Consider the following 15,433-nt stretch of genomic DNA (forward strand, 5'->3'; position numbering starts at 1 on the left):
AAGTTAGACTTACATCACTCTGAATTTCCATCATATTGCGAGCAAGGTCAATATGCATGGCATCAGGTAGAAGTGTATAGTGATGAATGGGCCGTTTGTAGCCTATGCATGTCTGAATTGTAGATGCATGTTTAGCCTGGGCAACACTCAGCATATCCACAGGAGAGTGGTACTTCAGCTTAGCCTTGTGATAGTCCTTCTTGTAGTTCCTTTCACTCTGCATTTTAGCCACGTGCATGTAGTGCACCAGCAGTGGGTCATCTTGAAGACTACGGAAGCCAACGTGGTGACCTCTGACCTTCTGGTATGCAAGCTTATACTTGTACTGTAAAAAGAACAACATATAAATGTTAATGTTACAATTCTATACCATATTTTAAACATACTTATACAATGAAAAGTGAAGTTACTAACATCACTGGCGATATCTCTAGAGGACTTGGCAGCAACAATTGGAATAGCATCTTGCTTCATCTGGTGTCCTTTCAGAATATCTTGCTTGTGTGCATATGTGTAGTACGTCTGCAAAAATGTAAATCAATTAACTACTATATCTATATAATATTTAATAATAAAAAAAAAATTAACAGATGATGGTGCGTTTACTTACATTGCTGATATTCACAGCATTGTATTTAGCTTGCAGAAACCCAGGTGCATCAGAAGGGAGATGGTATGTGTGCATGAACTTCTCTCCACTGGCTTTGTACAGCCTCTGCAAAACAAGGAAACCGCATGATATAAATTTCAATTTTGGTTTCAAACATACCTCAACTTTCTATAGTCATAGGGGCATTTTCATTGTTACACACATCACTTAGCTGCTGTGCATTCAGCTTCGCTTGTTCCATAACAGGACTGTTGGTGACGCTGGTGAACTTGATGGTGTCTGGATGCTGCCTGTACTTCTTTTCATTGAGAGCATTGCCTGCAGTCTTAGCTTTCTCCACATCCAGTGAGCCAATTGGGATCCAGCCAATACCTTTCACAGAGGCTTCATAGTCTGCTTTATAGTTGTTCTAATAAAGAGTAATTTGACAGAAATTGTGAGTTACTGTGAGCATTCGTGCCCTGTACCCTTAATTACTTTATGTAATCACATTTGGCCTAATGTCAACCTTAAAATGCTTTTATTCAATTCAACTGAGTTGATGCAAGGAGAATTGTCTTACATCACTAGAGAGGTTGTTCATGTTGCGAGCCAGCTCCAGGTTCATGGCATCAGGTAGAAGTGTGTATTGATGAATGGGCTGTTTGTAACCTGTATATGTCTGAACTGCAGATGACTGTTTAGCCTGGACAACACTCCACATATCCACAGGGGTATGGTACTTCAGCTTAGCCTTATTATAGTCTTTCTTGTAGTTCTTTTCACTTTGCATCTTAGCCACTTGCATGTAGTGCACCAGCAGTGGGTCATCCTGAAGATTACGGAAGCCGACATGATGGCCCCTGTTCTTGTTGTAGTCTTTCTTGTACTGGACCTAAAGGCATAACAAATCAGTGTTTTATTGATTGCTTTCCTATCCCAGGTTGTGCATGTTCCATGCTTTGTGGTAATGAAAAAGAACGGCACATACATCACTGGCTGCATGCCTTGCTGCCTTCGCTGCACGAACAGGGATAGCATCAGCCTTCAAGTCATAACCCTTTGAAATAAGATCCTCGAAGCCAAGCTTGTAATATTTCTGAAAATTGAGAACAATGTGGAAAGCTTCATTAACAACACTGTCATAACCCCATGGATTCCTCATTAGAAATATTTACATACATTGCTGATATTGTAGGCGTTACACTTGGCCTGGATGAACTGTGGAACATCAGAAGGCAGCGAATATTTTTGATGGATTTCCTCAAGCCCTTTCTTGTAATGAAGCTACAAAAGGGAATACAAGTCAGATGCAGTGCACAAAGCATTCTGCTCAATTTACAGTAGAATAAATAAAACATTGCTGTACATTATGTAGTAAAGCAATGTGCTAGACTCTGAAGGTGTACAGTTTGGAGCACAATACATGAAGAAAGTTCTGGATCATATTCTGAAACCATGTACTTACATCACTCCTGAGTTGCTGATTGAGCTTCGATTGCAGCATGATGGGATGGTCATCAATAGCAGTAAACGGCACAGAATCTGGAGGCTGTCTGTACTTTTTCTGGGTTGAGACAATAACAAAACAACAAGTGACTAAGCTTAACAGTGTGACCGATTAATCAAAACAGTAAAAAGAACATTTTTTACTAAGTCATATGTTGTCCAGTACAATGTAAAATATTAATCTAACAAACAATGTATTTAAGCGTACAGTATGTATAAAATTGTCAAAACAACACAGTGTACAATGTAGGGATGAAATGCAATGGAACTACAGTATGTGTATCTGTATCTGTTAAATCCTCTAAATCTTCATACCGGTACTTGGATTTAAACCAGATAAAACCTCATTTTGGGCATGACCTAAACCATGTGACATAAAATTATTCTACATGTGACTGACTCAATATGTTTTCTAGCCATTTTAAGAATTGTGAGATTGCATCTTAATGTGCAGCCTGGGATTCTAACCTCGGAAATAATCAATGACTTGACAATTATACCTCACTCAGGATCTCTCCTGCTTTCTTTGCCTTCTCGACGTCCAGAGATCCGTAAGGTATCCAAGGAGTTCCTTTAGTGTAGTTGTTGTACTCTGACTTGTATTCATTCTGTAATGGGAGGGTGGGAATAAATCAGCAAAATGATAAAGAAAGCTAACAATTAAAAAAAAAGGTTTGTACTACACAAACTAAACACTAATCCAGGGTTAATTTCTTAAAGTACTGTGTATGTCCACTATTAGGCTTCAACTAAACAGTTCAATGAAACTTTACTGTGTCTGGCTACAGTGTGAATGCTTACATCACTCTGGATGATATTGGCTTTCTTTGCCAGGTCCAATGCTACGCTGTCATATGGCAGAAAGTAGCGATTGATGATATTTTTGTAGCCTCTCATGCTGGCAATAGCTTGAGACTTCTTTGCTAATGTGACAAGCATCATGTCCAGTGGGGTATGATACTTTGTCTTCATCTTCTCATAATCCTTTTTATATTCACGCTGTTGAAGAGACATTTTATTTGCATGAATAATCGTATGAAATATCCAACTATTATAAAAACAAATCATATTTCAGAATGTCCTTCTAGCTGTTATGTAAATATGCAATAATTACCTCACTTTGGATCTTAGCAACATGAACTGAGTGCATAATCTTTGGATCGTCGTTAATGCTAAGAGCACCAACCATGTGTCCTTTGGTCTTTTCATAATCTTTCTTGTATTTCACCTAACAAAAGAGCCAACACAGTGCAGTGATCTCAGAAGCAATCAAAATACTATTGTAAATGTTCAAGTAAATGCTGAATTTGTGTCTGTGAACAACAGAGCTTTGTATACTTACATCACTGACAATGTTGGTGTGGGCACGGGCTGCGAGGATGGGGATAGCATCACCCTTCACCTCAAATTTTTTGGCTTTTGTCTTTTCCCATTCAAACTTGTAACAAGTCTAAAACAGAATTGTTTCATATAAAAACGTAAAAGAACACACGTTAACGTTCATATCTAAATAAAATAATAATGTGGTGTTATAATGGATAATACTTACATCACTAAGGTTATATGCGTTAACCCTAGATTGAATGAAGAAGGGGTAATCAGGAGGCACGTAACACTTAAACTTCTCTTGCTCATACTGCGCCTTGTAGTTCAGCTGAAACGGCAATAGAAATAAGGTCAACAACTGCAAATACTGAAGATAGAGTTTAGTGCTACGTTATATTAAGGGTTTGCTCACTATCATTATACAACACTGCTATTGAATTTTTAATTCTGTCTGGTCAGAAAGTGTCAGGGTTTTTTTTTTTATAACAGCATGGCTCTGACAGTAGTTCTGGCTGCAAGACAAATCACAGCTTTATATTACTGTGCGCTTTCTAATACTTTATTGTTTCAATAATAACTTACACAGAGATTTTTATAGCAGATGTTCCAAATAAATGGATTAAAAATGTGTAACATTTTAGAGACATTTATTTTGCATTTCTGGATGGAATCTCCAGTTGCATCACTTTGTAAGTCTCAGAGGTGAAGGCATTTTTTTTTTATTATTAAATAAGAATACAGCATGCTATTCTTCTTCAAAAAAAACCCCAAAACAAACAACTGTGGATACGCTGGGATATGCTGTTGTTTAAAAATAATCAACTTCAGGGTGTAGTAAATCAGATTCATGTTCAGTTGCATCACATCACCACATCACTGATTATTTCCTATAACAGCATGGTCTGTTTAATTTATTATTTCGAAAATTATCACAGTTGATGACATCAATGTCCTAGTTCAACATTGCCTAACATTCTAAAGTACTACAGTACAATTAATCCTTTACTTAATGTATTTAAAATAAAAAATATTTATTCTTTACAATAGATTATCTTATTAACCTCATATGTATATTTTTAAATATATTTAATTTTTCAGTTACACTTTAATTCACATCTTAATTCTTTGAAATATTAAAAAAAATACATCACTACATCAAATAAATATGATTTACAGTAAACTCAAAATTCACATTCATATTATTCAAATACTAATAATTTTAAATTCTTTTTTATAGTAATATTATCTATGCACTGCAAAATAGGGAGGTCATAGAAATTCCAGTAGATGGCAATGCTGTTTCTTAAAATGTCCTGTACTGAAAGCCTCTTTCATTTGACCCTTGTGGTCAGGAATGTTATTTTGAGATTTAGGTATGCAAAGTCCTAAAATATCTCAGGACATTTACTTTATCTACAGAACAGCAACTGGGCTCTGAAGATAAAGTGTGGCCTAAGTATTTGTGGATGGCATTTAGCTCAAATATAAATGGCACTGATGCCAATCAGTTTATGGGCTTTGTTGTAATTTTCCTGGACTCAGTGCTAATGAGAAATTATTATCTGACATTATTATCTGAAATTATTATCTGAATCGAAATGACATATTTAACTCTTGGCAAAACTGAGCTAGGAAGTAAAAGAGATAGAGAGACATACATCACTCAGCTGCTTGGCGTTGATGGCTGCTTGTACTTGGACAGGCGAGTCTGTTACTTGTGTAAACTTTATTTTGTCTGGGTGTTGCCGGTATAGATTCTATAAAAAAGAAACGAAACATACAAATATAATTACACAATACAGTTCAAAAAGGATTCAATGTATAAGTTCATGAATGTTTTCCATTTGGTCAACTTGTATCTGGCAAACTCACATCTTTACATTGTCCCACTTTTTTAATAGCGTCGTATTCAGGGGTTATAGTTTGAGGGAAGAAGCATCTTGTCTTCATATCCTCATAATCAGCTTTATAATTTCTCTAAGAGCAAACAAATGCACAACATTGAATAAAATGTAACTGGATAAAACTGCTCAAGGAATATATGTGAATTATTGTTCAGCAACATACAAGTTACTTACGTCACTCTTTAACTCTTCCACCTTCTGGCAGCGAAGCATGTTTATATCTTCATAACTCCCAATATAATGGCCCTTTACCTCACTTTCATACTTGTCTTTATAGTGCACCTAAGGAATGAAACAAGAAACAAGAAACAAGATTTTCCATGAAACAAGATTTTTCTATCAATAAGCCCATACTGCATGCTTTTTAACAAGGAATAAAGTAAACGAGACTCACATCATTAAACTTTTTGAGCACACTGTCCATCTTGAACTTGGGGGTGTCACAATAATTAATGCTGGAACCTCTTGTTTTTTCATAGCTTGCTTTATACACTTTCTAAAAATAGGGTGTGAGAAAGAGGGGTAAATGCCTAATACACACCATGTAAGCATCTGAAAGCAGCCTTAATGGTTTACTTTTGTGAATCACTTTAAACATTACTGAAATCTAAGCAATGGCTTCTAGCCATAGACCTCACTGCCATGTTTACTCATTTTTACATTAAATACTATCCAGCAATACTTTCCAACATCATCCCCAGCATTTGAAGTTGATATTTTATTCAATTATCAGCAACAAAAAGAATCTCCATGAAACATTAGCGCCACCTGGTGGACAAAATTTCTGCAGTTTGACAAAATGGAGTTAAACTTTAAAGCAAAAAACAAACCGAAAGTGAATAGGGTACTACAAAATAATGCAATACAAATAAAATACAAAACTCTAAAATGTATAGTATTTTTTCTAATGTGGTCACATACATTCACTACAAAAGTAAACAAATCCAACATCCAAACCGTACATCACTCAAGATGGTGCCAGCGTATCTGAGTTGCCTGAGGAGGGGGTTTTCTGAAGCTGGGAGAACGTTGTAATCAGATTCTGATTTTGTCTTTTCGTAGTCTTTCTTGTATTTGACCTAAGAAAGAGGGGGAAATGTTCATAATTCAAACCATTCTTGTGGTGAACTTCAGGGTAGTTTATATGGATACAGGTCTATTGTCTACTTCATTGTCTGTATCTATATTCTGTCCCAGTCAATGTCACAACTACAGTGTGCCAATGTATGAATAGCTTTTGTGTCATTGGTTAAATTCAGACCCAGACTAAAAAACACTTGCACTGACACATATCCACTAACAGTATGATTTAAATATGTACTTGTAATCCAGCTTGTTCTGTAATACTGTCATGGTTTCCAGGGTCATTAACTGATGGGGCCTGGTGGTCTAAGTCTAAAGCACAGTACCTAAATATCTGCATGACAAACATTCACATTCACAGTCATCATAAGCTGTTATGAGTAAAAGGTCATTGGCTACAGAATGAGAAAATAGATAATTTTTCAGACATTGTCCCTAAATTACAGTCTAGTTTAAAAGTACTATACCACTGACTATCTAACTTTTATTTTTTACTCAGCAGTGACTGTCACTTTTACTTTTCTGTTTTATTTAAATGTACTATATACCACTCACTATCTCACTTTTACTTTTTGTTTATTAAACGAACTATACCACTGATTCACTTTTACTTTTATTTATATGTTGGTCTACTATATACCCTTGACTATATCACTTTTACTTTTCTGTGTTTCTATAAAAGTATTATATACTACTGACTATATCACTTTTACTTTTCTGTGTTTATTTATATGTACTATATACCACTGACTATATCACTTTTACTTTTCTGTGTTTATATAAAAGTATTATATACCCCTGACTATATCACTTTTACTTTTCTGTGTTTATTTAAATGTACTATATACCACTGACCAGATCACTTTTACTTTTCTGTGTTCATATAAAAGTACTATATACCCCTGACTATATCACTTTTACTTTTCTGTGTTTATCTCCATGGGTGCACAAGAAGAGAAATACATTTAATCTCACCGAGCTTGCAGAGTCACCAGCCTTTTTGTTTGAAGCGTATGTTGGTGTTTCGGTTTGCATGAAATAAATTTGGTCTTTCATATCTTCATAAGCAGCAGTATATTTTTTCTAGTGGGAAAGAAATGTATGGCAGAGAAATTTAGCAGTATGAATAAATTCATACATCTTTGTACGGCTTAATTTTTTTGCATGAAGATAGAAAATAAGGTGGATTAATATATACTATTACTTACTTCACTTAAGTTATCCATGACCATCTTGCCAATTGCAACGTCAAAGTAAGGAGTTTCACACCACTGGCCTTTGACGTTCTTGTTATAGTCGTCATGATACACAAGCTACAAATAATAAAAACATTTAGTTAATCATAATTGAACAACCTTTGTTTAAAAATAAGTCTGCAATTTTCTTTAGGGGTTTGTGGGAAGATGAGCTCTTTGAATCTGGAATAATACCCTTTAGTAATATCATGGTTCATTATGTTAGTCCTGTCTGTCTCTGAGGGGCCACCGACACACTCTCATTCTTGTGTCACAGCTCTGTTTAGTCTCTCCCTCTCTGAAGCTTTGTGATACAGCTCATTATAGATATGATATGGTTAAAAATAGTCACTGATCATTAACAATCCCCATCAGGCAGTGCTTTAAATGCTTTAAAAGCTGTTCTTGACTTTGTTGACAAGCGTTTAAAGGAATCATTTTGCCTTTTAACATGACTGACCTGATTTCTGCTTTCTACTTACATTACTTCGATTGGCAAAGTTTTTCTTGGCAAGTTCCACTTCTGGGGGATCAGCCAAGGATGTGTACTTTGCTTTGCGCTGATCATGACCCTTCTTATATTTAACCTGTCATGTCAAAGGAAAATGAAAGTGATTAACATATGGAATGGAGATAATTGTGCGATCAAGTTCAATTCTCAGAGTGTCCCAAAAATTATACAGAAGACTTTTACAAGTGTGGACATCATCTAATCTGTTATAGCACAGCATCATAAGTACATTATGGAATGAAATAACTCATCTGAATAAAAATTTTGCATACCCTTAGGACAAAAAAACAACAACAACCATCTAGTTATCTAGTTGAGAAAGATAAGACATCTAGTTATGTTTCACAGAACAAAGATGGTCAAATAGTATCTAAAAGGAGAGTAATAATGTACATCCTTCTTTCTGAACGTGATTTAAGTATTCTCTAACTAACCAATATCACACGAGCAAGAGTACGCTTATACTGAATATCAGCACGGCACAATATCGGCCATAGCTAATCACAGCCATGATGATGGTCTGTATAACAGCATGATTGAGAGTGTGATACTGCTTTTATATAACAGTTCTATAAATAAGAAATTAATATTTACTAACTTACATTTTGGACACAATATGGCCAAATGTTTTGTTTGTTTTTGCTCTACCAACAGAAGGGGATCCTGAAGAACCTGCACTCACTGATAGCCTGTCAGCTATCTGGCTAGCTTGCTGCTTGTTGGGCCCAACAAACTGAAATTGGCTTCGCTTCTTTAATTTTCATCTTCATCTGACGAGTTTTAAATTTTAAGTCAATTCAGTTCTATTCATGAAAAATGTATCATTTGCCATGTCTGCTGATGATGTCTCTAACTCTATAGTTTCAGTTAACTGTTGCTAGAATTGAAATTTTACATGTCAAGCACAAAAGAGCGACGTGATACACATAGTGAAACATCCCACTGTGATTACACTAAATATAAGCACTCTTGGAATGCTGCATGTCTAATCAGATTTATGGACCAGAACTAATTGCTGTATAATACACTCACCGGTCACTTTATTAAGAACACCTGTACACCTGTCCATTTATGCAGTTATGTAATCAGCCAATCATGTGGCAGCAGCTCAATGTATAAAATCATGCAGATACAGGTCAAGAGCTTCAGATGATGTTCACATCAAACATCAGAATGGGGAAAGGTGTGATCTCAGTGACATTAAACATGGCACGGTTGGTAGTACCAAATGGGCTAATTTGAGTATTTCAGAAACTGCTGATCTCCTGGGATTTTCATCCACAACAGTCTCTAGAGTTAGCATTTTCCTAACAATTCTGCTGTTGTGTGTGAAAAACCAACCCATCTGATACCAACATCTATCCCATGATCAAAGCCACAGAGATCACAATTGTTCTTCATTCTGATGTGAACATTAACTGAAGCTCTTGACATGTATCTTCATGATTTTTTTTTCATTGCACTGCTGCCACATGATTGTGCAGGTGTACAGGTGTTCCTAATAAAGTGACTTGTGAGTGTAACTTGTAAGCCCATACTTTATAACTTCTTCTAATCTCTTTTGCAGGTGTAATATTTGCTCCCCATACACCAGAACATTCTTTCTGATATCATGTCATACACTGCCTTATTCAAATCAGGTCTAGATATTGAGACATATGGCAAAATTGCGTAGATTGTAAAGTAGTTGTACATTTTCTTATACAGTAGAGGATGTTCATTTTTGCCCTCAACTGTAACAACCTTCTCAGTGACGGAAGAGTTCAGCATTGTGTAAGAATAAACCTACATCACTGAGGACTTCCTGGGCTTTGGCTACTCGACGGAGCTCTGGACTGTCACTGTATGGGTAGTACATGGTCTTCTCCTCATTCCAATCTTCTGTGTATCGTTTCTGATAGAGATAAACATTTGATTGAAATGCATACTCAGTTAAAGAATGCAAGTCATAATAATTAAAGGACTGAAGTCATAGGTATATATGCAAGACTTTTAGGATGGCCAAATTCCTACCTTGCTCATATTTGCAGCATTTTTCACTGCCAAAACCAACTCGGGCGCATCAGGAGGCAGTAAGTATCTGTCCTTGGTTTCATCCCATTTCTGCCTGTACAAGACCTGAGGAGCCACATAAAAGATTAGGTACAGCTGACAGAGGTGGTCCTCTAGTAAGACTGAGTATGATTTGATGGGATTTCTTAGATGTGCTTACTTTGCTGATAAGATCAGTGACATTCTTCACATGTGCGATTTCACGAGCCTCCCCATCGTACAGGCTACCGGTCTTAGCCTTCAGGCCTTCCATACGATATATCACCTGGTAGGAAAAAAATTTGACAAGTTTTTATAAAAACAGAGTCACACTGCATCATTTTCAACAATAAAACCAAAAGGAGCAAACTGTTGACAAATGATGTAAAGGCTGACAGTAATACTAAAGTGTAATCCTTACCTCACTGAGCTGCTCCTGAGCCTTCTTGATGCGAATAATCTCGGGTGTGTCAGCTGTAATGTAATAGGGTTGACCCTTGTTCTTCTCATATACCTCCCTGTACTTGTTCTGCAAAGATCCATGAATGTACATATAATAACAATAATAATACCACACACATTACATATGCTCATACACATTTTATACGGAACACTCCATGTACACTGCTAATTTTACAATCATAACTCAGTAAAATGGAGAGTCCTCTTTGTTTATTTTATTGTCTTACATGGCTGTACTGGTCAAGCATCTTCTGACTGTGTGCCAGGTATGGGGTCATAAATTTTGAAGTGTCCACCTTGGCCCTTTTCCTGACCTTACGTGTAGGAAGTCCCCCAGGCCCAAGCTAGAGAAGCAAGAAGAGAGTCAGTCAGTAAATAGATTAATTCCCAGGTATGAGCATCATCTGGGACTTAAAATATGTGAGACACTAGAAGCACATTAACACCAAAAGACAACATAATATTAGCTTTAGCATTAACACTATAATTCTCTTGCAAATATGAATGCTAATGTTGTGTTTATGTATTTACCATGATATTAACAATATTTACTCTCAAAAACATGTGAATCATGAAAGGTGTAAGGTTTTAATTCAAGGCATCATCTAGGTTAACTTACCTGCTATAGTACAAATCACTAATACAAGTACAAAATACAAAGTACTAATACCAAATTAGTATGTGGTTAAGAGTTTACTTGCTAAAGTCATAAAGGGCTGGTAGCATAATGCTATACTGGACAGCAGTCAAGCAACTCAGTAAAAATGCATGAGACCAGTTTCTGTGAGAGCTCACATGCATAACTTGACTTTATAAAAACATGCAGGAACAGAAATGGCATACAAAGAATTCTATATAGGATGCAGAGATTCATGTCTTTTAATACAACTTTACTGTTTTTTTTTTTTTTTTTTTTAAAGCCCTACAGGACTGAATATGAGGGTTATTTCATCAGCATTCAGAATAAATATTTCATATTTCAAAGTAAAAAAAAAAAGTCAATTGAAAAATCACACATTAATGAAAGTTGACATGTTGACCAACTCTTCTCACTGTACTGTGAATTGTTAAACAAAGAGGTTTGTTTAATAATCCACTGCCTCTTCATGAGTTCGTTTATTTGTAATTTAGAAGTGAACAGTGGAATAACCCTCATGACATGCGAGATCAGGCAGTATGACAAAAGCTGTGTATCTCTTTCAGCAGCGGACCCTGGAAGAAGGCCATTTACCTCTCCAACCCGAGACTGATGTGAGCTGGTGGTGGAAGTGTAGTCAGTCGTATACTCCTCATAATACTACAAATATAGGACAAACTCTGGGCTTTTAAAATGTTGTTCACAGAAACCAGAGACAAGCTAAAACATGTGTGTGTCTGTCACTTTTGCAGTGAAATTGCTAATTATTTCGTTTACATAGTTCAGTTATTTATATAATAGGTTAGTTAGCAAAAACGCTATGTTTGTATGACAGATAATTTCTTAATAGATAGTAATAATACTAATCATTTTTGCCATTATTTGTTCTGGTAGGATAATTGGGTTGTATTGCCTGACAGCAGCCTGTAATAGATTGGCTGTTCTGACTGACTGAGCCTCCTGTGCTCATTAACACTTAAGCACATAGATGAGCTCATATCTATTATTGTTTTCAGTCAACATTAATGTCATGGTGACAAACAGATACAGTGGCTCATAGACAAGATCACAATGAATCATAACACCCATCATTGGGACAATACAATACACTTCGTTATAATATAGTTTTTGCTATTCAGTTTGGATATCATATCTTCCTCTTGGACCTCTTTAGTCCTGCTACCAAAACTTTGCTACCCCAAACACTTATAGTTTTATGGTCTAAATCACTAAATGTTACAGTGATTTTCTCAGTATTCTCAGTGCTACAAAAAATACTGTTTTCATGTAATTGCAGACCATCAGTATTAAAAAGCTATACCTTATCAGATTAAAATCACAGCTGGAAAAACTATACAGGGTCTAGATGCTTCCAAGTTCATACCTATTTGATTGTATAGATATATCAATATGCTTTGAAAAACGTATTGTCCCTTCACCTCAACGTCCCGCCCTTCACTGTATTGTATATTTCTTTCTTTTCACCACTTGTAGGTCTCTTTTCCCATTTTAACCTCCAGCAAAGCGTTCTCTCAGTGTGACATTCATGGCTAGACGTCTTGATGAGTGTGATTTACAGTGCCTCTATTCTCATTTTCCTTCCTGCGAGCCTACTGTAGATGTACACTTCTATTTTTGTATCTACTGTAATAATAACCCATGTCAAAGCACACTACTTTTCATTAATGTTGAAAAAGTATATTAGACATAAAAATGTATAATCAGCTATTAATCTACAGGAGCTGGCAGCTTTTTAGTAACATTACCAGAAGAGTCGATATATCTGACTGAGGTTAAACTACTAAAGATACTAAAAGCTGAACTGTGAATGTGATTGGAGGGGGAAAAATGTTACAAAGTTTACAATTAGCACAAGTATGCATGTCATTGAACAAGAGCCCCTGGAAGCCCCAAGAAGTATTTTGCTAATCTAAGTGATTAAACTGAATTGTAAAATGCTTAACAAAAATTACAGGCATCCTGTGACAGTGAGCAGGTGTCAAAATTGACAGACATATATAGCAATGTTTCTAAGACTTTTAAAGTCTTAATTATGTGTATTTCGCATTTGCAGTAAATTGCAGCTCTAAATGAGGCTTGCAGGGGATCTTATCACATTGAACAGAACGTAATCCCACTGTTAGTATAAAGGTTCCACAGCAAGTGTGAGAATATCATATCTAACAATGGTTACTTCCATTCAGGCATTTTTCATTAGATGCTTGTAACACATCATCAACAGTAACAATAAATAACAGAAAATCATATATCATGTTGCATATATATATATATGACTACTATAACTGGGATTAATTTCGGGAGGAAGGGGTGGGGGGGTTGAAATGTAGGTCTTATACTGCACTATGGGTGGTATTGGGAGGAGGTGATCTGAAATGAGAGCCAGCTCTGGTCATGAATATTGGGGTAAGCGCATACTGAACTGCTGACTGTAGTGGTATCTCAGTTCTCTATTCATAGGACCTGCCAGTAGACCTGCACTACAGACTTATATCTTACCTCTTCCACCACTTCTTCCTCATACTCTTCCTCATATTCTTCGGTGTCCATCATCAGACACTTTTAGTGGATCTACATGAGCAAATAAACAATAATAATCTTTAATCTACTTTGTATACAAATTGGAAATGGGATCGTCAGAAATAAACATGAATGAAGTTTAAACAAAAATCCCCAACAACAAAATCAGTAAAGCATTGTTGAAATACCTGTACAAAATATATATTCTCTCCTTACTATCAGTTGAAGGGCACACCGTGCACCCATACTAAAAATAGGCCTCAAACCTATCTATCAACTCCAAGAGCAAAGATAATGTTCTGGAGACATGCTAGAATATTTTCCTCTTACAGATTCATACATACCTGAACAAATATAATTCCAGTAGTCTATCCAGTGACTGTAAAATCAGAAAGATGCCCACTTTCCATCTACTAGGGTCCCAAACTGATATTCCACTTAATGTATTCCTGCAAACCTAAACACAGACAGAGATGTGAATTCACTTTTCACTGAACTACGCAAAACGTTGTCTGTTTAAAGGGTTTTCCAGGCCTCAGCTGGTCAAACAATTTGACACTCAAGACCCCGAAAAAAGCTGCAGCTCCTGGATGAAGCTACACGACAGCTGCTCCTAGATGCTCCAGCTATGTCATGAAAGTTAATGCCAAGACCTGATTGGCTGGCTTTGTTTAGCTAGCAGAACTGCAATACCTTCTGAGGCTGCAGGTTAAATATAGGACTGCATACTAACTAGCCTGTTTTAGTACCAAACTCACAGAATTTCATGTTAAAATGATAATTTCATTAAAGAGAAGAGAAGACGAGAATTTAAGCAAATTCCCATTCAAAGTGGTGAGGGGCCTCAGACAGTGATCCAAAGTGTAGATGCATAGATTCCAGAGAGAGAAAGATAAGTTCCTGCTTCACAACGTTGGCGAGTTTAAGAGTTCTTGTAAAGTTGCTCAGTCAGAGAAGGTTGAACAGTGCTTCATAAGAGACTGGGTCAAGAACCGACTCTCACCTTCACTTCCTTCCAATGGCAAAAGAGTAGAAAATCCACAGGAGGCCATGCAAAGCTATGTGCGCGCTGGAGAGGGAAATCATAATTGCTTACTTTGTTGAATTTCTTTGCTTACCAGAGAATTTAAAGTTATAGTGTTTCCCAAGCTGCCAGAGCCTCCCCAACTCTTCCCTCCTGAGAAACGCTGGGTGACAGCTCACAGTCACTGTCGCACTCCAGTTATCATGTGCTCCATCTAGCCAATCAGTGAGCAGCATTCTCAGGTTTCAACAGCTAAATATATAGTAGTGATGCCTTTAGGAAAAGAGCACCTGTTCAGAAAATCCAGCGAGATACAACCATACAAATGGAGCAGTGGGATTAAGGAAAAACAGACATGTAGATTGTGTTATTGTCACTTTTGGCAGAGGTGTTGCAGGGTTACAATGAGATTAAATTCTATAAGGCCACTGGTTAATGGCCAAAAGTAAGAGTCAGGGTAGAATGAGAAAATGAATGTGACCCCAGCTTCCTGACATGCTGGGGTATGCAAAGAAACGAAATTTCACTGTGCATATGTATATGTGACCAATAAAGACTCATTATCATTATGTCAACTACACCTT

At 36.5% G+C, this 15,433-nt stretch overlaps 1 protein-coding gene across 27 annotated transcripts in view; it reads right to left on the minus strand.

Annotated features, from left to right (window-relative positions):
- Positions 1–15,079, minus strand: part of neb (nebulin) — a 57,986-nt gene extending 42,907 nt beyond the window's left edge. For 26 of the 27 annotated variants that reach the window (XM_047156008.1, XM_017469752.2, XM_017469750.2 and 23 more), the window contains exons 1-30: positions 14,944–15,079; positions 14,170–14,282; positions 13,805–13,876; positions 11,882–11,947; positions 10,878–10,994; positions 10,610–10,717; positions 10,370–10,474; positions 10,171–10,275; positions 9,947–10,051; positions 8,129–8,233; positions 7,620–7,724; positions 7,387–7,494; positions 6,291–6,407; positions 5,723–5,824; positions 5,503–5,610; positions 5,297–5,401; positions 5,083–5,181; positions 3,648–3,752; positions 3,441–3,548; positions 3,213–3,326; positions 2,900–3,097; positions 2,599–2,706; positions 2,058–2,156; positions 1,772–1,876; positions 1,581–1,688; positions 1,173–1,484; positions 813–1,019; positions 611–715; positions 415–522; positions 14–325 (exon numbers count right to left, since the gene is read on the minus strand). In XM_047156008.1, coding sequence (XP_047011964.1) covers positions 14–325; positions 415–522; positions 611–715; positions 813–1,019; positions 1,173–1,484; positions 1,581–1,688; positions 1,772–1,876; positions 2,058–2,156; positions 2,599–2,706; positions 2,900–3,097; positions 3,213–3,326; positions 3,441–3,548; positions 3,648–3,752; positions 5,083–5,181; positions 5,297–5,401; positions 5,503–5,610; positions 5,723–5,824; positions 6,291–6,407; positions 7,387–7,494; positions 7,620–7,724; positions 8,129–8,233; positions 9,947–10,051; positions 10,171–10,275; positions 10,370–10,474; positions 10,610–10,717; positions 10,878–10,994; positions 11,882–11,947; positions 13,805–13,858 — 3,498 coding nt within the window. In that variant the 5' untranslated portion in view covers positions 13,859–13,876; positions 14,170–14,282; positions 14,944–15,079. The remainder of the gene's footprint in view (positions 1–13; positions 326–414; positions 523–610; positions 716–812; positions 1,020–1,172; positions 1,485–1,580; positions 1,689–1,771; positions 1,877–2,057; positions 2,157–2,598; positions 2,707–2,899; positions 3,098–3,212; positions 3,327–3,440; positions 3,549–3,647; positions 3,753–5,082; positions 5,182–5,296; positions 5,402–5,502; positions 5,611–5,722; positions 5,825–6,290; positions 6,408–7,386; positions 7,495–7,619; positions 7,725–8,128; positions 8,234–9,946; positions 10,052–10,170; positions 10,276–10,369; positions 10,475–10,609; positions 10,718–10,877; positions 10,995–11,881; positions 11,948–13,804; positions 13,877–14,169; positions 14,283–14,943) is intronic. The other variant, XM_047155988.1, reaches the window with a different exon arrangement.
- Between the last annotated feature and the right edge of the window lie 354 nt (positions 15,080–15,433).

Source organism: Ictalurus punctatus, chromosome 6, assembly GCF_001660625.3.
Source record: "Ictalurus punctatus breed USDA103 chromosome 6, Coco_2.0, whole genome shotgun sequence".
In the NCBI taxonomy this organism is placed as follows: Eukaryota; Metazoa; Chordata; class Actinopteri; order Siluriformes; family Ictaluridae; genus Ictalurus; species Ictalurus punctatus.